Source organism: Tachypleus tridentatus, chromosome 2 (assembly GCF_004210375.1).
Source record: "Tachypleus tridentatus isolate NWPU-2018 chromosome 2, ASM421037v1, whole genome shotgun sequence".
In the NCBI taxonomy this organism is placed as follows: domain Eukaryota; kingdom Metazoa; phylum Arthropoda; class Merostomata; order Xiphosura; family Limulidae; genus Tachypleus; species Tachypleus tridentatus.
The window spans coordinates 133,663,516-133,685,561 of NC_134826.1; the positions used below are offsets into that span (position 1 = coordinate 133,663,516).

At 35.1% G+C, this 22,046-nt stretch overlaps 1 protein-coding gene across 2 annotated transcripts in view; it reads left to right on the forward strand.

Moving 5' to 3' along the window:
• LOC143245154 (uncharacterized) overlaps positions 1-21,747 on the forward strand; it is a 64,975-nt gene extending 43,228 nt beyond the window's left edge. The window contains exons 11-15 of one of the 2 annotated variants that reach the window (XM_076491139.1): positions 2,218-2,382; positions 13,113-13,204; positions 18,197-18,305; positions 18,468-18,629; positions 19,886-21,747. In XM_076491139.1, the coding sequence (XP_076347254.1) occupies positions 2,218-2,382; positions 13,113-13,204; positions 18,197-18,305; positions 18,468-18,629; positions 19,886-20,001 (644 nt within the window). In that variant the 3' untranslated portion in view covers positions 20,002-21,747. The remainder of the gene's footprint in view (positions 1-2,217; positions 2,383-13,112; positions 13,205-18,196; positions 18,306-18,467; positions 18,630-19,885) is intronic. The other variant, XM_076491140.1, reaches the window with a different exon arrangement.
• Positions 21,748-22,046: the final 299 nt, after the last annotated feature.

Below are 22,046 nucleotides of genomic sequence, written 5' to 3' on the forward strand. Positions count from 1 at the left end.
GAATGAAACTTAAGTATAACTTCTCAGTGCTTGAGTTCAATGAAAACCATCGAATGTTTTGGAAGGTTTCAGAGTGTCTCTGTAGTAGCTTTTATTAACTGATGTGTTCGACTTGCTTGTAAAATCCCAAAAAAGTTGAATGTGTTTCAAAAACACCAGGTTGAGAATCACTGCACTAGAGGGAAGGCAACTAGTCATCACCATTCACCCCCAATTCTTGGGCTATTCTTTTACCAACGAATAGTGGGATTGACCGTCACATTATAACACCCCTATGGCTGAAAGGGCGAGCATGTTTGGTGGGATAGGGATTCGAACCCGCAACCCTCAGATTACGAGTTGAGAGCCGCAACCACCTGGCCTTACGGACATATGTTAGCAGTTGACGAGGGTGATTAACATTCCAAGAAAATATTTCAAAATCTGCAAAACATTTTAATTTAAGACGATGTAATGTTTTTTGTTTTGTTAAGTAATTTTATTGTACTTTAATATTATATTTTTTACTAACCGCTTGTAACACGTAGGACAATTTAAAAGCTATAAATCCTCGCCCATCTTTAATTTTGTTTGTTTCTTTGTTTTGAACCTCATGCGAAGCTATACGAGGACTATCTGCGCTAGCCGTCCCTTATTTAGAAGTGTAAGACTAGAGGGAAGGCAGCTGGTCATCACCACCCACAACCAACTCTTGGGCTACTCTTTACTAACGAATAGTGGGATTAACTGTGATATTATAACGCCCCCATGGCTGAAAGGGCGAACACGTTTGGTGGGACGGGGATTCGAACCCGTGACCCTCAGATTACGAGTCCAGTGCCCTAACCACAAGGTCATGCGGGCCTTACCATCTTTAAATTTTAATACAAAGTCAAACGTTTTTATTTTTTTATTATAAATCAAAATAAACTGTTTTTCTTTAAATATTAATTTTTAACGTGGTTACATCTACAATAACTAGTGCACATCTAATTTAAATGTAGTGGTCAACATTTCGCAGCCAAAATAGTGCGACTCTATGTGTAACTGTTAACAATATCAGCCATTTGAAATGGGTTAGTAACGGGATACTGTGAGCATCAATAGACATATGAAAAAAGTCAACTTTTAACTTGACAGTTTTGTATAAAATATATTAAATGCAAACTCGTGTCTTGTAGCTATAATTTCTACAGCTACAAGTTTTCATATCATACTTGTAGAAAATAAGCATAAGGCTGTTGTTGTTGTTGTTTTGAATTAAGCACAAAGCTGCACAATGGGCTATCTGTGCTCTGCTCATCACGGGTATCGAAACCCGGATTTTAGCGTGTACGTCCGCAGACATACCGCTGAGCCACTGGGGGACAAGCATAAGGCTTGTGATATTTGTAATTATCATTAATTTCCACTGAAAGCCAGATTCGAACTAACAGTAAATCCAGAAATGAACGTAGCTAATCTTATATACCCTTTTACGTTCTTACTTACGATAAAATGCTTTAATTCATCAGTTGAGTACCATTACTATTGGTGACACTTTCGACCGTAATCCCAATAACATCTCGACAGGTTCGGCCAGCTTAAATAATATTGATTGTAATCAGTGATGACGAGAAAATTTACTTGTCGAGAAAAATATATACATAAAAACGGCTGCTATGGGTTGAGAAAATTGTTATGTAGAGGAGCAAACAACGTTTCGACCTTCTTCGGTCATCGTCAGGTTCACAAAATTTTCTCAACCCAAACCAGCCGTTTTTACATAAATATTGATTGTACCTAAATCTCTATACTAAGCTAACAATGCAAAATAATGCTGATTGTAAAATATAATAACAAAATCAATATTTTATATACGTTAGACAATTTACTCATTGTTCATATAAATGATATTAGTGTTTTAGTTGTTTTCTGGTGAAGAGCCACACAATAGGCTATCTGTGCTGTGCCACAGAAGGCCTAAAATTTAGGGAATAAAACAATAAAATTTACTTACACACAAGAACTAGTCTTAACTTCATATCCCCCGCTAGTGCAGCGGTAAGTCTACGAACTTACAACGCTAAAATCAGGGATTCGATTTCCCTCGGTGCACTCTGCAGGTAGCCTGATGTGGCTTTGCTATATGAAAAAACACACACACTTTACTTCATACACTTATATTAGGTTATTTACTTTTGATAGTGCTTAATCTAACATGTATCTCTATTTACATCTGACCTTTTTCTTCTGCAGATATTGACTTGAAGGAACCATCCGCTTGCCCAATCACTGGTGACTACTCAGGCGTGGTTCCCGACACCACAGGGTTGTGTGCTAAAGTGTCTTCTGACTGTAATAACCCAGATATCATGTTCTACACTGTCAGCAGCTGTACAAATAAATCTCTTGTTTACGAAGGTAAGAAGAATGTCTGAAGACCAGACTTACTGGAATCTCTTCTGTCACAAGTGAATATTATGCAAAAAAAAAACAGCAACAGTAAAATACACATGTTTACCTGCTTCATCTCTTTTTATGTTCACATATTTGATTGTAGTGAAAAATGTCTTCTGATCCATTTATCGCCATAATTATGCCTGACATAGCAGGATGAAAAGCGCAACTGAACAGATCCTCGCAGCTTATCCTCTGCTTATATTTTGCAATCTCTAGTTGATCCTTGATCAACTGAGTTTCTTTCCTTTATCTGGAACCATACTGTATGTCATCATGGTTACGTACCTTAAGATGTTCTTGTCATCATGGTTACGTACCTTAAGATGTTCTTATCACTCTCATCTTCGTGATCTTGAATGACGTAAGGAGGTATAGGTACAGTTCTTCTTCTCCGTAATGACCTTGATCCCAACTACATTGGGATCGGTCGGTAATTTTGGACAGGGATTTGAACTCGCGTTCCTCAGATTACGAGTAGAGCGTCCTAACCACTAGTCTATGCCAGGCCCTGAGGTGAAGCTACTCCCTGAGTTATTGAGAAAGTAACTCAGCTATTGTGTAATTTCTGTAGCACCTTGTTCAGAGCTGTCTCTAATGTCATATCTTAAAACTAAGCAAGTTATACAGGCCTTACTTTTACAGTGTTTACATAAACCAGAGTAGAACGCCTAGAAGCATTAGTCTTGGATAGATAAATCCTGGAATACGATTACAACCAAACCCGTTCCACCTTTAATATTTTGGTTGCACTATACACTGCTATTGTCATCATTACCTCACATATTTAAGAGTTTTAAACAGTTCAAGTTTACATGATGTTATTTTGACAAAGGGCGTGTTCTCCCCCCCATCACTCCATTACCATATTTTATTTCACTTGACCTATTAGCTGATACTCGGACTATGATGTAACGTTAACAGCACACCACAATTTGACTGAAATATCGCTTTTGGTGGATTGTTTGACACCATTTGTAGCCTCCCTCTTGAGAATTGTGTCTAGAAATTAAGATGATTGATTAGCATAATGGTCAAAGTAAAGCACCCGAAGTGTTTTAGTGACATGAATATACTGAAGCTTGCTGAGACTCGCGCATTTGAAGTCTCGATTTAGTCTGTAAAGTAGAAGAAGAGATTCTGTTTTTATATTTCCTAACCTTCTCTGGGTCAAGCTTGTTCAAGATAGTCATTCATTGTTGTTTTCTTTATTATTGACAGTAGTCTATTCAAAATAGTCTTTTTTATCATTATTGGCTATTCTGTTCAAAGTGATATTTTTTTCAATTATTGGCAGTGTTCTGTTCAAAATGATCTTTCTTTCAATTATTGGCAGTGTTCTGTTCAAAATCATCTTTTAGAACTCCTCCTTTTATATGTGATTCAGTACATAATACAGCATTATATCATTATGAGTTACGCCATTTTTTACTGGATACGGTTAAACAAGATAGATTTGTATGTATGAGTGTATGACATTACACACTTGCTGACATTCTTTAAGGGATTTTTATTTATCTTCCATCACAGCGCAACGATCTTCATCGTACCTTGTATCTGATCTTTCTGCACTTTCTTTCGAACTGTCCAGTACAGATGGTTAATTTCGATAGTGCCAGTATTTCTGTCTTTTATACCCTTTCGTTTTAGCCCATTCCACCCTGGTACAACGGTAATTTTACGGATTTACAACGCTAAAATCAGGGGTTCGATTCTCCTCGGTGAACTCAGCAGATAGCCCAATGTGGCTTTACTATACACAAAACACACACACACACACACTCGTTTTAGCTCTACGGCACGACACATTGAATTTGATCGCGCCCGTCTTTCTGTCTATTCTGCTCTCTCTTTTGATCCATTGATACTTGACTTCTAGTTTAGAATTGGTGTTAGGCAATAATAGTCTTTGTTTACTTATGAATAAGCTTAACTGTACGGATGTTTATGAGTCCCTGTTTCTTCATTCAATGAAAGTTTCTTAAGCAGTGGTAGAGAATGCTTAACTTACAAATTGTTTGTTCGTTTTGTTTTGGAATTTTGCACAAAGCTACACGCGGCCTTTCTGCGCTAGTCGTCCCTAATTTAGCAGTGTAAGACTAGAGGGAAGGCAGCTAGTCATCACCACCCACTGCCAACACTTGGGCTACTCTTTTTACCAACGAATAGTGGGATTGAACGTCACATTATAACGCACCCACGGGTGAAATGTCGAGCATGTTTTGTTGTGACGGAGATTCAAACCCGCAATCCTCAGATTACGAGTCGAACGCCTTAACCCATCTGGCCATGCCGGGCCTTTCTCTGTCAAAGACTGTTTCCAAGGATACTACTAGCGCTATTAGATTGTTCTGTGAAGCGGTGTTTGTTCCAAAAATTACTTGTAATAAGGACGTTAACTCATGAGAGTAAATCTCTCATTAATCAGTATTTGGAAACTGTAAGAAAAGTTTCCAATCAATCTCTGCATGATCAGAATTTTAAGACTCTACTTAATAAATAACAAAGGAATTAGGAAATTTATCCTGCAATAACAGGGTAGTGACTAAAATAAATTATGTCCTTTATTTGAATAAATAGTTTGTTTTTTGAATTTCGCGCAAAGCTACTCGAGGGCTATCTGTGCTAGCCGTCCCTAATTTAGCAGTGTAAGACTAGAGGGAAGACAGCTAGTCATCACCACCAACCGCCAACTCTTGGGCTACTCTTTTACCAACGAATAGTGGGATTGACCGTGACATTATAACGCCTCCACGGCTGAAAGGGCGAGCATATTTGGTGCGACGGGGATGCGAACCCCTGAACCTCAGACTACGAGTCGCACGCCTCAACTCACCTGGGCATGAATAAATAGTTAATTTTGGAAGTTGTTGGAGTCATTTCCGCAGTAAATCCAATATGTGCAGGCGTTCTCACAATCACGTTACAGTCACTAATGTTACCAATATAAACTTTCAGAATATTTTAAAAACTGTATATAAATTTAGGCTTTTGTCTATAAAAAGAAGCTTTGTTTAAATCATGTTTCTATGAAAGTAGGTTACTTGAGGCTCACGTTCATGCTTGTCGTGAAAAGTAATGTTGTTTTTACGCCATTACTGATAGTAACAATCTCATTGCTGCCCAGACATCAATCATTTTAAGGAACTTGAAACATAAGTAGAGATTAAACACAAAATGTATATACTTTAAGGCATAGCTTTAGTGATACCGACCGTATTCCATCTATTTAGAGGGCGCTGTGATCCTTACAAAGATTCATAAACCTTTCGGGCAAGACACTCATTAATTCCAGTAGATAAACCTATAATCTATAAGCTGTCTACCTATTTTGCTAGACAAAAGGTATTAGCAAATGGATTATCTGATATTATGAATAATAATAATAATAATAACTGGTTTATAAAACGTCATAATGTTGCAAAGGTTACAAGTCTAAAGCGTGCAATGGCGTATTTAATACAATAACTCAGATAATTCCAGGAATGGTGGTAGCCATAATTATAAACTTGAACAGTTTTATCCCCGCGTCATAGTCCGTTGAGCTAATATCGTTTGTTTAATCATTTAATGAGAAGGAAATACCATTTGATGCTTTCTACCTTTTCTGCGTGTTTGATATCCTGTAGTGAACTGCTATGAGCTAAGCCTTTTTGTATATATATTTCTTCGTGACTAATATCAATTTACTCCGTTTGTTTAGATTCTTCACATTACTTCGCAGTTGTTTCAGACAAAAAATTAGTCATTTTCCTACGTTAAAATATATCATTTTCATACATTCTCATTCACATTCGCGAGCTTTCAGCTGCAGACGATTTATAAAAAAAAAACGCACAACACAGCTTTTAACATTCAAGAACGTTTTAGCACTGATGTGTATATATTATATATATATATATATATATTAATACGAGATCTTCTGACTGTTGTGATTGAAAGGTTTGTATGCCATCATTATTTATCTGTATTATTTACAGTCAAGATCTACTTTAGATATTTTGCCACCTGAGGCAATATTTATAATTCCGTCCGCGGTGGAACCCGTAATTATTTTCGGTAAACGCATACGTAACATTACATAACAGAATGCCGCAAATTCTAGTAGGCTTTTTCAAGCATGTCATTTTTTTTCTTCTTGTTATTTCGAAATGTTTAAATTTCAGAAGAGCTTGATTATAATTACTCTGTGTTTTAGATACACAGCTTTAAGGTACTTTTAAGGTATACTTACTTGAGTTTAGGAGAAAATTATTTTGCCTTTAAGGTTATTATTCTACAATGCCTACCCCCACTCCCCCGGTGTCTCAGCGGCAAGTCTGTGGGTTTATAGTGCTAAAATTTGTGTTTCTAGACTGCGGTGGGCAAAGCAAGATAGTTATTTGCGTATTTTTGTATTTAGCAACAAACAAACAGCGTCTGTGTAATTAAACAAAATTTTGAAGTCAGTAAACGCGAAATAATAGATTCTGTTAAGCATAAATCCAATTCAAGTGAAAGCTTTTATTCGTTTTCTGCCCTAAACAGTTACCTATCACTCCACCTAACGGTTAAAGCTGGACCCGGTAACAATAATAAATATGTATATATCTAACGTATCCACTTGAATCTCGTGTAAACTCAGATGTGCAGTTGCTCATTATGCTTTAAAGATAAAGTAGAAGACCTTAGAATAAATTTAAGTTAATGTGTTTTAAATATAAAGCGGAAAACATTAGAGTAAATCTAAGTTATTGTGTTTTGAAGTTAAAGTAGAAGACTTTACAGTAAGCCTAAATTAATATGTTGAAAGATAAAGTGGAAGACCTTACAGTAAACCTTAGTTAATGTGTTTTAAAGATAAGTGGAAGACCTTACAGTAAACCTAAGTTAATCACTACCTCAAAATCTCATAAAGAACAGCAACTTTATTAATCCTTTACTTTAAAAAATTCCTCATCGGAAGAACGTTTAGCCACATCACAAATAAGTTAAAGAATCCACGACGCCCCTCCCAGTGGCCCTGCCACAAGTCTGAATACATATAAACTAAAACATGGGTTTCGGTACCTGTTTGCACAATGAGAACAAAAGAATGCTCATATTTAGTTCTTACCATTACAGTTACAGACATTGATCTACCGCTGATGTTATTTCAACACTCAATGGATTGAATTGGTTATATAAGGATATCTGTTTTGTTTGATTATAATGTGATGTGCGTAGCTGATGTTTATGTCTTTTTTACCGATGACGTAAAATCTGAAAGACATTGACTCGTCGTTTTTTACAAACACAACCGTTTGTACACATACCGAGAAGTGTCTTTGCACGTGTCTCTACTATTCACGCCTACATTTTCTCACCGATTTCATCCAAACTTGGCATGTATCCTTAGAGGTCTCCATGTGGTGTCATATGGGGTAGACGTTTGGATCTGACCTCTCCAACCGTCCCTATAAGTTCCTTGGGCTATTCTTTTGATCTCTACCAAACTTCGATAGGTACATCCCTATCACAGACAGCCCTTGTATAGCTTTGCGCAATTTTTCGAAACAAACAGAGAGAAAGAAAAATGGCACGAGAAACGCATGCGCTCTAGAAGATGCTATTGTTTCCCGTATAATTTTCTCATTCTTATCCATATCGATTTCAAATCTCCACTGGTATCTTATGCAGTAAAAAAGTTTTCTCTAATTTAGAGACAAACGCTATTCTGTACTTAATAAACTTTTATTTTCACTTTGTTTTTATACAGTGTGTTAAGATTTTTTTTTTTCAAACTTAATCTGAGCTAAACTTTAATTTTATTCTGAGAAGTATTTTCTTCCATTCTTTTTACCAAAGCTCCTGTTCTCAAGTACTAAGTTAACCAATGCATCTTAATGGCAATTTACTTCTTTTTCGAAACGTTCCACTAGTCATTAAAAATTATAATACTCACATCTTTGCAACAATCAAAACCATGTTGGACATTATTGGTCGGCCAATCCCTGCCATACCAAATCGAATCCATGCCATACCAAACATGTTCGCCCTTTTAGCCGTTATAATATGTTCCGGGGCGTTATAATATGATGATCAATCGTTGGTAAGAGAGTAGCGCAAGAGTTGGCGGTGGGTGGTGATGACTAGCTGCCTTTACTCTTGTGTTATACTGCTAAATTAGGGATGGCTAGCGCAGATATCTCTCGTATAGCTTTGTGTGAAATTCAAAAACAAGCAATCAAACATTATTGGTCATTATGAGCGCTATTCGTGTCTAAACTTTCCACAATCTCCATATTCAAAGACCTCGAAGAAGGTTTCTATTCATGGGCAGTTGGCTACCTTAAAGCTACTATTACACAGATGAATCACACAAATGTCACAATCCTAACAAATGGGTCTTTGCCTAAGACGGCACTTTCGCACGTAAGACACTCATTACTGGCATATAAAATTATTTTCTGCAAAAGAAATATTTTTTTTCCTGTATGTCCAAATAATGTACGTTGCATATTATGTCTGTTCTTAATGTTGTGTAATGATGCACGATTTAAACATTATAAAAAAATTTAGGTACAACATTGTAGTTAACTTTTATAAGCATTCATTATTGGCGTGTAACTTTATAACTCGACCGCATAAGTATACACAATCAAAAATAAGGTTAACATTGTTTTATGACGACATCATATGTATGAAGACAGAAAGGCTACGATTGTTTTTTATTTAAAATAAATTGAGTAACGACCGTAAACACAAAGAACATTAACTGTGATGCACTTGCTACAACACATCGCTTGAAATGGGTCCTTTGAAAGCGACACACATGAATGCATCATTACAGTGAACCTTAAACCTTGTATGTGATTATTAGCTAGCTGATGTCCTCTTTAATTTTCGTTTTTCTGTCTGACTGTGTAAACGTGACTGTGCTGACTGTGTAAACGTGACTGTGACTACAGCCAAAATTATTACAATATTTTTCAATTTTCCTTACTTCTTACTATTTACTGGAATAGGACGTTTCATTCTGAACAGAACATTACGTGTACGTGGTCTAAACGTTCAGGTCATGGGACCCCTAGCGTTCAATTATAACTGTTCTAAATTCTGAGCAATTGATCAGAGGAAGAGCACCTTTATTCGGTTATTTGAAGTGAATCAAGGGATTAACTTTCGATTCTGTGATTACGCGTTCACGGTTGAAAACGCCACTAATATTTTTTTTAACCTGTTCGATCTATAATGAAACAATACACCGCATAATCACACACGGTTCAATGGATTACTGAATCCGAAAACGTGTAGGAATGCATTTTATGGAAGTTTATTGTTAGGATAGCAATTTATTTACACAGTATATTGATATAAATGCAAAAACAAATGAAAGCATTTCATAATAAGAATGATTGAGGGCTGGGCATGGCTTGATGGCTAGTGTACTCGGACTGTGAATTTGAAAATTTACGGTTCTTGTCCCCTTATCTCTAAAATGCGCTCTGCAATTTTAGGCTGTGGATGTGTTAAAGAAATTAATGTCAAATCCCACTGTCCAATTAGTTTGTTTGAAATTAAACACAAAGCCTACACAATGGGCTATCTGTGTTCTATCCACCACGGTTTTCGAAACTGGCTGTTCTACGCAATGGGTTATCTACGCTCTACTCACGAGCGCAGAAAGCTGTTTTTTAGGGCACTGAGCCATTGGGCAGGGGAGCAGCAAGAATGTTGTATTTTGTTGGTAGATTATATATCTTAAGCCTAGTAAAACTTGATATTTTTGGCACTACATTATTAAATAAATCTAACGCATGTAAAGCTATACAAATTATGTTGTTTCTTCTTTCTAGTTCTAAATATAAATATAATAATTATAAAAAACAACAAACAACCGAACTTATTTATTTTGAATATTGTTTCATTTGTAATGAAAAGTTTGACAATGTGGCGTTTGGTTGCCGAAGAATTTTATCAGTTGTTTTTTCCTTATATTATTTATTTGTTTATAACTGATTGTTCGCGGTTTCCTCAGTGTGTCTAGCCAAGCATTTTTAGGTTAGTGTATGATGCCAAAGTAATGTTTAGTTCAAATTAAGAACGTTACACACACGAATAAATAACTTAATGCAAATACTAATTAATTTTTACAGTAATAGAAGGACAACTGAACATTTACAACGTTCTTTCAACTAAACAATTGCCTATGAGAGAAACACTTGTCTACACCTGGGACCTATGTTTTATCTTTATTTTTCGCGAGATGATTGTAACGTCGAAAAGGAAAAGAACACAGGTTCACGTTGATTCGCATATTTTCTAATGGCCGAAATACCAGTGAAGGATGCAGTTATTTCATTATTCTAACTTACAATGACTTCTCTCTCTATATATATATATATATATGTATATATAGTTGTTTCTCATGGTATTTATTATTGCTATCACGAAAAGGCTTAGCTTAGAATATTTAAAGTTGCAAGAAAAATAAATATGTAGTGTAATTTTGTTTTGTTTATTTGTTTTGGAATTTCGCACAAAGCTACTCGAGGGCTATCTGTGCTAGCCGTCCCTAATTTAGCAGTGTAAGACTAGAGGGAAGACAGCTAGTCATCACCACCCACCGCCAACTCTTGGGCTACTCTTTTACCAACGAATAGTGGGATTGACCATCACATTATACACCCCCACGGCTGGGAGGGCGAGCATGTTTAGCGCGACGCGGGTGCGAACCCGCGACCCTCGGATTACGAGTTGCACGCCTTACGCGCTCGGCCATGCCAGGCCTTATGTAGTGTAAGAAGCAGCACTGAATTTAAATTCAATTAATTAATTACGTTTTGTAAGAAACTGTGACTACTCTTACAACTTATTAAGTTTCTGTGTATATTTTTGTACTTGAACGGAAAGATTCATTCAAAAATGGCATATAATACACTAAAATTACTTTTTTAATACAAGTGTGCATATATATATCTATACTTCTTACTCCTATTATTACACAGACTGGTAGTCTGTAAATTGCAGCCTGCGTTTCAACTTACTATCGCCTTTCCAATATAGTCAACTAAATACAATTATTTATCAAATTAATAATCGTTTCAGAATGAGTCTTATTTACATTAATGACATAGATGAAGGAATGGTCAATAAATCTGCTGACAATATCAAGGTCTTTGGTGTTGCTGGTTATGTTTTACAAAAAAGATTTAGATCATTTACTGAGTTGGTCAAATAAATGGCAGATGGGTTTTGATTATAATAAATGCAAGGTAATGCATGTGGGTTATCATAGTTTAAATTATAAGTATAATTTGGATGGAAATAACTATAACAATGCTACGAAGAAAACGGATCTTAGTGTAGTAATCGATCGGTCTCTAAAGCCATCCAAGCAGTGTGCTGTTGCTAATGGTAGACCAAATCGGAGCTTAGGTGGTATCTACAGAAGGACTGAATACAAGTCTAAAGAAGTTATAATTTCTTTGTATAGGTTATTGATTCGGCCACTTTTGGAGTATTGTGTTCAGTGTTGAGCTCCTTGTCTTAGGAAAAACACTGAATTGTCACAAAATGTTCAGAGAAGAGTTACTAGAAGAGTTCCTGACATGGAGTGGTTGTCATATCTAAAATTTTTTTTCTTGAAAATAAAAAAGTAGGGGAAATTTGATTGGGGTTCTAAAGGGAATTGGTAATGCTGATGTATCATCTTTTTTATATTTAACAGTAAAATAATAGGACTAGGGGACACAATATCAATTTTGGCAGGGTAGGAGTCATTTTAAGGTGAGACAGTTTGTATTCTTTTAACAGGTAGTTGGCCTTTGGAATACATTGTTTTTGAATGATGTGGAAACTAAATTTAAGTGTATGAATGATAAGGGTTGGCTTTAATATTTTTTTAAAATTTATTTATTAATAGTTTCAGTTAAGATAATGGAAAAAAGCCGACCAATGCAATAGCCGAGATGGACCAATATCTCCCATGTTGTTCCAAAACGTTGTATGTTATATAAAAAGGCCCGGCATAGCCAGGTGGGTTAAAGCGTTCGACTCGTTATCCGAGGATCGCGGGTCCGAACCCCCGTGGCACCAAACATGCTTACCCTGTCAGCTGATGGGGCGTTATAATGTTACGGTCAATCCCACTATTCATGGGTAAAAGAGTAGCCTAAGAGTTGGTGGTGGGTGGTGATGACTAGCTGCCTTCCTTCTAGTCTTGCGCTGCAAAATTAGGGACGGCTAGATAGCCCTCGTGTAGCTTTGCGCGAAATTCAAAAACCAAAACTTCTGTTATATAAAAAATCGTGACCAAAAACAAAATGTTTACCAAAAATTAAGAAACCGGTTTTTATAAAGGTAAACTACACGTAAACCTCGAATACTTCGATTGATATCTCGCTTAATATGAGCATTTTTGTTAAGAGTAGTATAAATTACATGCAACATTATTTAATAAAATGTAATAACACTAGACACTTCATTAGAAAATTTTTGCGCGTATATATGAAATTAATTATAGAAATAAATTACCTTGTTAATATCCTAATGTTTGCCCATATTTTTGAAGCACGTCTAATATATTGTAATAACGCTGCTTTTCGCACACTCTGCATGTGAATTACATTTTGAATGAGAGTTTTCATTTAATAATAAAACGTAAACAACATCCCTCTATCCCGCGAAGTTATTATTGGTATTGTTTAACCCTTGTTTTCTATGTCTTGCAGAGCGTGTTTATCGTTGCATTGGAAACTGGGAAGAGAATGGCGTCCTCTTCACTTACACAATGCGCCATGATATGAAAGGATATCAGTGTTTTGTGAGTACATCAACATATTTTGTAACTGTGTACAAAAATAGCATCGTGTCCTGAAGTTTGATTAAACTAGCCGTTTTCAACTGTACATGTAACGTTAATTACTGAAATATGACACAATACTTGACCTCTGAAAACTTATAAACTAAAAGAAATAATTAAGAAATGAATGCATGACTGAGTAAAATGCTATTTATATAAGGTTCGATGGGGTTGTGTTAGAATAGTTAGTCTCTTAGAATTACGAGCAAACTTTCTGAACCTGACCTATTATTTCTTTTATCGTTTTTTTCGAACGTTGTGTGTGTGTCTGGTTTAGTTTAAGGGTATAAGTTATATAATCATAAGTGCATAATAACCCAGCGTTATACAATTACGTTTATGGAGAACATGCGTGTCTCTAATACTAGTATTTTCACAGCCTTATGTTTTTTTACTAAATATTCAAAGTTATATTTGTCCTAGTTTAATCACTTATTGAAAGAGTGAATAATATACATCTTTGTACAAGAGAATAATTTATAGTTTTATAGATTACTAAGATATGAACTCTCAGTATTTAAATAATAAATAAGCTTTAATTAAATAAACTGCGATAAGGCAGTACATTATCCTAACTGAATAATCTTAAATGTGTAGGTCATATTTACAATATATTACTATTTACACATATTACTATTCTGTTCTTATGTTTCATACCCATAAAGTTCTAGGATGTTGTCGTAACATAAAATTGAGCTTTTTTTACCGTCCAACAATATTAGTTTAGAACTGTATATAGCTATCTATTTTCGTGGCATTTCCTTGGAAATAATGGTATTTCTTTCTTTTCTAGTCTTTCAACAACGCCTTTTAAAATAATTTTAATATGTTTTCTTCTCATATTTACCACTTGTATAAAATATCCACACTCCGCTGCTGGATTTTAAGGCCCCCTCATAATTCAGAGAGTTCTCAATGTGCCAGTCAAGAGTTTTCATTATCACAGTTACTTCTATAGCTACTCCAATGTGCCAGTCAAGCAATTCCATTATCACAATTACTTCTATAGCTACTCCAATGTGCCAGTCAAGCGTTTCCATTATCACAATTACTTCTATAGCTACTCCAATGTGTCAGTCAAACGTCTCCATTATCACAATTAGTTTTTAGCTATTCCAATGTGCCAGTCAAGCGTCTTCATTATCACAATTACTTTTTAGCTATTCCAACGTGCCAGTATACTTTATTTGTGTGTTGCCTTTTCCCGAACGTAATCCAATTCAACTCTCTTTAAAAGCAAATAGTTTTAATTAATATTCTCGGACTTGTTGTTTTTTTCATTCTGTGTTTTTATTTAAATTATTTTTATTATTCGAATCACCCAATATTTCCTGATTCATATTTTACTTCCTGTTGTTTGCTTCCATTTTCGAAGAATAGATAAATTCAAATGTTTTTAAATTCTCAAATTTCATTTTTTCTTCCCATGTTTGTGTTGAAAAAAAAAAGTATATGATAGAAAAACCCCATATATTGTTCATTTAGTAAGTGAGAATTGTAAAAAACTACGATATTTCTCTCTATATATAGATCTTTAGAAATGAGAAGTATGGGGATTAAGGGTTATAGGGCAAAAATAGCTTAAAATTTCTTTGAGCCAAATCTAAAATATTATACTCTGGTACACACCCTCAGAATACCATTAGTATGCGCGTGAAGTTTTAAGTCTGTAGGTTCTTTACCCTTTGGAGATATGGCAGCCACACACACAGACAGGCACATTGTTTTGTAATTAGTGCAGGTTGGTCCTGTGGTAGAACTCTGGATATTGTAGCTAGCGAGGTGAATTTAAATGTCAGCCATACCACAAAATATTATTTGCACTTTAAAAGCTATTCGTGCATTATAAAAGCGACAGTGTGTTCCTTAATGCAGTGGTTCCCAACCTTTTTTATGCCCCGCACCCCTCACAGTAATTATTTATTCTAAGAATAAAGGTGAAGGTGGCCAAAACAAAATTTTATAATTAGTATTTTTAATGATATATAAACAAAAACGAAACATTTGGAAAAGAAAAAAATATTACAACTAACTAACAGTTGCATAAACCCTACATGGCCTACAAAAAATAAATTTTCATCCATGCATGAAATGAAATTTCTTTGAATTTGAAATGTTCAAATGTTCATAAGCCAATTTAAATTTAATGACTCTTTTGTTCCTGTGTATTTCTTACGAGTTTTTCAAAGCGTGGCACTTTGTTGCTGATAGCAATCCGCAAGTCTGCCTGTGCACCCAAGCGATTTCTAGATTTTGTCTTGATTGACAAAAGGGCACTCAATCCAAACTCACATAAGTATGTCGTCGGGAATGGGATGAGCACATTTAGCGCTTTTTCACAAAGTCTTGGAAACATGTCCATTGCCGAACACCAATATTGTTCCAATGTTTTGCTTTCAAACTGCATTTCAAGAACTTGATTAGTGCGCAGTTCAATAAGATCTTCCTTCAGTTCTTCATCATCTGACATATTATCCAAATTGAAGGAGTATGGATTCATAATCCATTTTTCAGAAGTTTCAACTTCTCCTCCAATATATCCATCAAATGATTTTGATAGTATTTTCAAATGATCCACAGTTTCTTCACACACACATGGAATTAGGGACTCATCCTCACCTACCATTTCTTCAAGTAATGGAAAATTTGAAAGATTCCCTCTTTTAACTCGTCGACACCAAAGATGTAACTTTTCTTTGAAAGCATTTAACTTTTCGCAGCATTTCAATATGTTTATGTTTTTCCCTTGAAGAGATGCACTCAAATCATTCATACGAGTGAAAAATATCACTCAAATAGGCTAGCATTTAGTTGAACTCTTGTTATTCTATTTCTCTGGGCAGATCATAGTCACGTTCCTTCAGAAAAGTTTTGACTTCTTCTCGCAGTTCAAAGAAGCGCGTTAAAGTTCTCCCACGTGACAGCCAGCGGACTTCTGTGTGAAAACGCAAAACTGAATGCTTACTTCCAAAATCTTCACAAAGCGACTTGAAGAGGCGATGGTTCAGAGCGCGACCCCTAATCCAGTTGATGGTCTTCACAGAAATGTCAAGGACCTTTTTCAACTTTGGAAGCAATGTTTTTTATGCCAAAGCATGTCGATGAAGAAAACAGTGAGTACCTTGAAAGTGTGGAATCTCTTGTTTCATCAGTACAAAAAATCCTGATTTATTTCCTAGCATAGCAGGGGCACCGTCAATACACACAGAACCAATAATTTGGATATCTAAATCATATTTCGCAAAGAAGTCCTTAACAGACTGGAAGACATCTCTCCCTTTTGTGGTTGTTTTCAGATCTTCACAGAACATGAAATCTTCCATTATGGCACCATCATGGACATACCTCACTAGTGCGATGCGTTAACCGCAATTTGCAACATCAGTTGTTTCGTCCAATTGGAGAGAGATTTTCAAGGGACTAGCCCTGATATCTGCGATAACTTGGTCCAAAATGTCCGAACTCAAATCACCAATTCGGTTTTGAATAACATTATTTGATAACGGCACTAATTTAAGCTTGTTTGAGGCTTCTTTTCCCAGAACAATTGTTGCCATTTCTAATGCACACGGTTTTATCACCTCTTCTGCAATTATATGGACTTCTTTGATTTGACTACTTTATACGCCACGTAGTATGAAGTCATCAGCAGTGGTTTGTCAGCAGATATAAAACCTAATTTTGGAAGAGTTGCTCGAGAATCAAAGCGGGCCCTTCTACCTTTCAACGATTCAACATCATGGCCTGCAACAGCTGCTCCACCATGCCGGTTGTTGAAGTGTTCCTGCAGCTTAGATGGCTTCAAATTTGCGTTTGAAAGGACAGCGTCACAAAGCATGCACTGGGGTTATTGCAAATCTTCAGTTGTTCTGATGCAAGTGAAACTATACTTCACATAATCATCATTCCATTTCCTTTTCTTTGACATAATGAAGTTTTTTGCACGAACACAAAATCAACGATGCACTGACTACCATAGCATCACGCATGAGTTTATATACTCTGCGAAACTTTCTAGAACATTATCGAATATACGTCACATGACGTCATCGATTAATTCTGGATACTTCTGGAAGTTTCTCGAGTCACGATCACGTGAATACATAACATAAATAAATAATAGACACTTTTAGACGGCGTTCACAAACATAACCTAATAATTTGTACCAAGTATTTAGGTCACGTTTACGTTTCGTGTGTTGTTTGTTTACAGTTGTATATTAAGATTTCGGTCTGCGCCGGTGACGATAGAAACGATAGTTTATCGTAACAAGGTAAAAAGGTACGTCTGTAACAAGAAAAATAAGAAATAAAAATCGAACGTAATTTTTGAATATATAGGACAGTACCCTTAATATAAACAAAAAAAACAAACAAACTGAAATGTTATCTCGCACCTCCTGGAACGCTCTCTCGCACCCCAAAGGGGTGCGATCAACCCTGGTTGGAAACCACTGCCTTAGTGTAATATATATGTAAAAACGGCTCGTTTGGGTTGAGAAAATATTTTACGTAGAGGAGCGAACAACGTTTCGACCTTCTTCGGTCATCGTCAGGTTCACAAAGAAAGAAGCTGACCGGAAGCTTACCACACGTTTGAAAGGGGTCGTGTAACTGAGTGTCCGAATGTAGAGGGCGGGCTTAGATGCTTGAATATATAATTTAATATTATTTATTTTATTATTATTATTTACCTTAGTGTGTATTGTGCAGCTGATTGTCTAACTTCCTACAGGTCAGCAGTTATAAATTAGGGATAGCGGGAGACAACTTTAGTAAGCTTTTCATCAATACAGTTATTCCAAAAATGGATTTGACCCGCGTGTTATATTTGTGTTATGTTCTCCACATTACTGTAATAATGGTTATAAAATAAAGTATATACGTCTATAAGTTCAAGATGTTATTGTTAGATAATATTCTCATGTTCACCATTCTTTTAATATCCTTAAGGTAGGAAAAGTTTTTAAAAATGGAAACGAGGCCTACATCAAAGAAGCGGGAGAGAGATGTTCTCGAGGTGAAGATCCCTTTACTAGGGGTATGAAGATCACTAAACAAGGTAAACACAACACACTGAAAACTAACTTACTTGATTAAGTAATGTATACAGACGCTATGAAATATAGTACTTTTACTTTTTTACAATATTATACATACAATTGGAAGTTTTATAATACTTTTATGTCAAAAATAATTTAAACAAACTATGTATAATTTTTAGTGTCCTGTCCACAAGTTCCAGTGACTTTTGTTCATGTGAAGCCACCATGGGGATCAGCGCTGACACCACCTTCACAGGATATAGCACCTGCTGGTGGTGAATCATACTGGTATCAGCATGAGACCAATAAACCTACTACGCCACCTGGCAAGTCTGAAACAGGTAAAAAACATCAACATAGAGGTTCAAAACAGTTCTTTTGTTTCAGTGTACTTTGTGATCACATACTTAAAAATGTGAATGTTGTGACATTCTAGCTAGTATTATTTTCACCATGTTGTTATATGAAATATATAAATGTGTAAGTGGGGAAGTACAAAAAAACGTGGGTATTCATTATGTGAAAACACTACTTTAGATCAGAAGCCCCTTATGGTTGGATGACTAAATGTAACGGAAAAAAATATATGTACGGAAATCTATCTTAACCAAGGCAGGATCCTATAAGCTTCTGATCACACTAGTAGTTACAGGCTAATAGTCTTCCTACTGACCACAGACTTCCCACCCTGATCTTTGTGATGTATATGTGTGTATGCCAGTATATAGGAACATGAAAGAATAAAACATTCCATCTGCTGTCACCTTAGTTAATCTTCACCTTCGTGGTTTGCATTAACACTTTTCTTAACAGAATATTAAAAAATACAATTTCTAATCTCCTCATCGCTTGATTAACATATTGACTAAATGACTAGGTCAGATTTCTCTAGAATTTAGGTACACCTGTCCATAATTTTGGAACATTAACCAGAGGGAATTCAACCAGAAAACAGCACCTGGTACAAATTAACAAAACAACCTGCTATTACTGTTATGATCTGCCACAACTAAAAGTGTGAAGTGCACTAAGCACACTAAGTTACATTATTCTTAAGCTTGGAACTCCGTGATCCACAGCTCAACATGTTAACCATTAGACTAGGCCCAGTAAGCAATCAAAAAAGTGGGTGAAAGTTTTTGCAGAATATATCAAATCAGTTTTGGTAATCAAAGTAAACAGTGACGTTGCTCTCAATCACTTATGCTTGTGTGTGGCATCATTTCAAAATCTATTTGAGGGTAGGGGACTGAGGCCTACGCGATAGCTCCTGGTAACCATGTATACATCAGTGGTGATACGCTTGAAAGTGATTGGTCTTTTAGCACAAGAATTTTCTTCACCGTCCTCCCTCTCATCCTTTGAGGAAGATCTCCAAATATGTTGTGTATGTAATAATAAACATCGCAGTCTACGATGGTACGATTTAGTATAAAAGAAGGTAAAAGATGCCAACTACGATAGTACTTGAATATGGAGTGATTTGTTATTAATCATTTGCATTGCAAACTAATTAGATCGTTTTTTTTAATTTTAAGATAGAGATAGCAGTGTTTTCTAAAACTATAATAATGGTATTTAACACCTTTCCGGACAGGGCAGCAGAACAAAGACCAGTCTGGTAATTCCAGCAAAAGAACTGTTGCAAGTGTCCCTCAGCTGGTAATCCTTCTTCTCCTGGTGAAATGTGTTAGACGAGCTTTAAACAGTTAAAGAAAATTCTAAAAGATGCGATGATTACACGAGGCTTTTGAAGAACAAATTTGTTTACAAAATTCTTCTTCTTGGAATGAAACAAGACAGAGACTAGTCTTAAGTATAAGGATTTTTAACTGTGATCTCAATACCTTGAGAAAAGAACTAACTGTTAGTGCATGTCATGAACTGTTTAGGAGAGTGTAAAATGTATGTTTGCGTCTCCGAGAAACTGTACGAAAACGTTGTGACTAAACTGTGCTTTCCAGCTTTGAGCAAACTGGTATTTTGTAGATTAACTCATAGAAACTAATCCAAAACACACCGATTACAACACATGGTTCTTGCTTGAAACACCGAGTAAGACAAGTTTGTTTCTATGACATATTGGTCAAAACAGGTTTCTTTTTATAACAAAGTTATTATGGCGCATTGCTTGTTTACTTCTCTTGGTGAATTGTTGAAGATAATAACATGATCATTTCCTTTTAAGACTTCAGGTACAATTTGTTAAAGGAAGATAATACAAAATAAAGATCTAGTTTGTTTTTAAATTATAAATGTAGTTTAACTGATTTTCAAATTGATGGCTTCCTATTTAAATAAATCTATGTTATATACAATACAATGAAAAAATAAATTTATTCAAAACTTCCGATCCATCATTTTTATACGTAAAAATATTGACTTCAACCAGGTAAAACTTCATTTAATAATACAATGTTGTAAACATTTGTGTTCAAACTTTACAGTTAGTTTGTTCAACTATTTATAAGGTGTAGAATTAATTACAGTTTTTGGGTAACAAAGATTGAAAATACTGAAAGTGATAAAACAATATTTTCTCTATGTACATGTCATTTACTGACTTATATTTTCGCATTTCCCACTCATTTGCACTTTAAAGCAAGTTTAAGATAAAATTACATCTAAACGTGGCCTTTTCTTTTGAATCTGAAATGGACCTTGATTTATTGTTGTTGTTTAATAACATAAATAATCTTCTGTTGCTTTCCAAAGATAATGTATTTAGAAGACTTACAGAAAATATAACTGGAATAAAAACGTTATTAAATATTACACACTAGTGAAATACAGGATAACTAGAGCCACAAATGAGGGTGAAGGCACTGCTTAACGTTACACAAACATTAGAATTATCTCCGACTTGTAACAGGAATAAAGACATGGTTTAAGATACACAGGAAATACGGGATTAACTAGGAGTCGGAAATGACGGTAAATACATGGTTTAAGATGACAAACAGTAAAAGTGTTCAAAGCTGACTTATTGTCTTAGTGTATCTTTATAAAAGTACAAGTAGAAATGATGGATTAAAACGTCAGTCAGATAAAATCTTCAATACTATTCTTGAAATTTTCTATAGTTTGCATCTTTTTTGCCACTATTACATATTAACTGTACTAAATATGTTAGTTTAAAAGCATACAGATTGTTCCTGTTTACCAAACTTAACTCGGAAGTCAGCCTGATGCTATGGTAATTGTAATGAAACATTTCATATATAACAGGTATCGATTTGTTAAATTAGTAAGATACTATATATATATATTTTACAAGTTCTGCTGCAAAAGAAAAAATAGGTTATACAATAATATATGCTTCATATTCTGTACTAAGTAGCGAAAAATATGAGAAATTTCTAATAGTAGGTTAGAAAAAATGGTTAAAGGAGATTTTCAATTTATGGAATAATTTCAAGATAAAATGTAACTAAAAATATAATGATGTTAAATATCAAAAGTTTTTATTGACTAACATTTATACATGTAATACTTTATAACGAAAGATGGTTTTCATTAAGGATCATCGTTTGGTATCTCAAATACTGGTTTTAATAAAGAATAAACGAAGCACCTCCTAGAATTTTGTATAATTTAATTCTGAAGGCATACATTACTTTCCTATTCTGGTATAACAGTAATTCTCATAATGAACTAAATATACTGTCGTTCTGTGTACAATTAAGAAACTAGCTGAGGGTTAATTTTTTTATATTTTTTTTAAAGAAAGTGTTTGATGAAATGATGTGAACCGACAC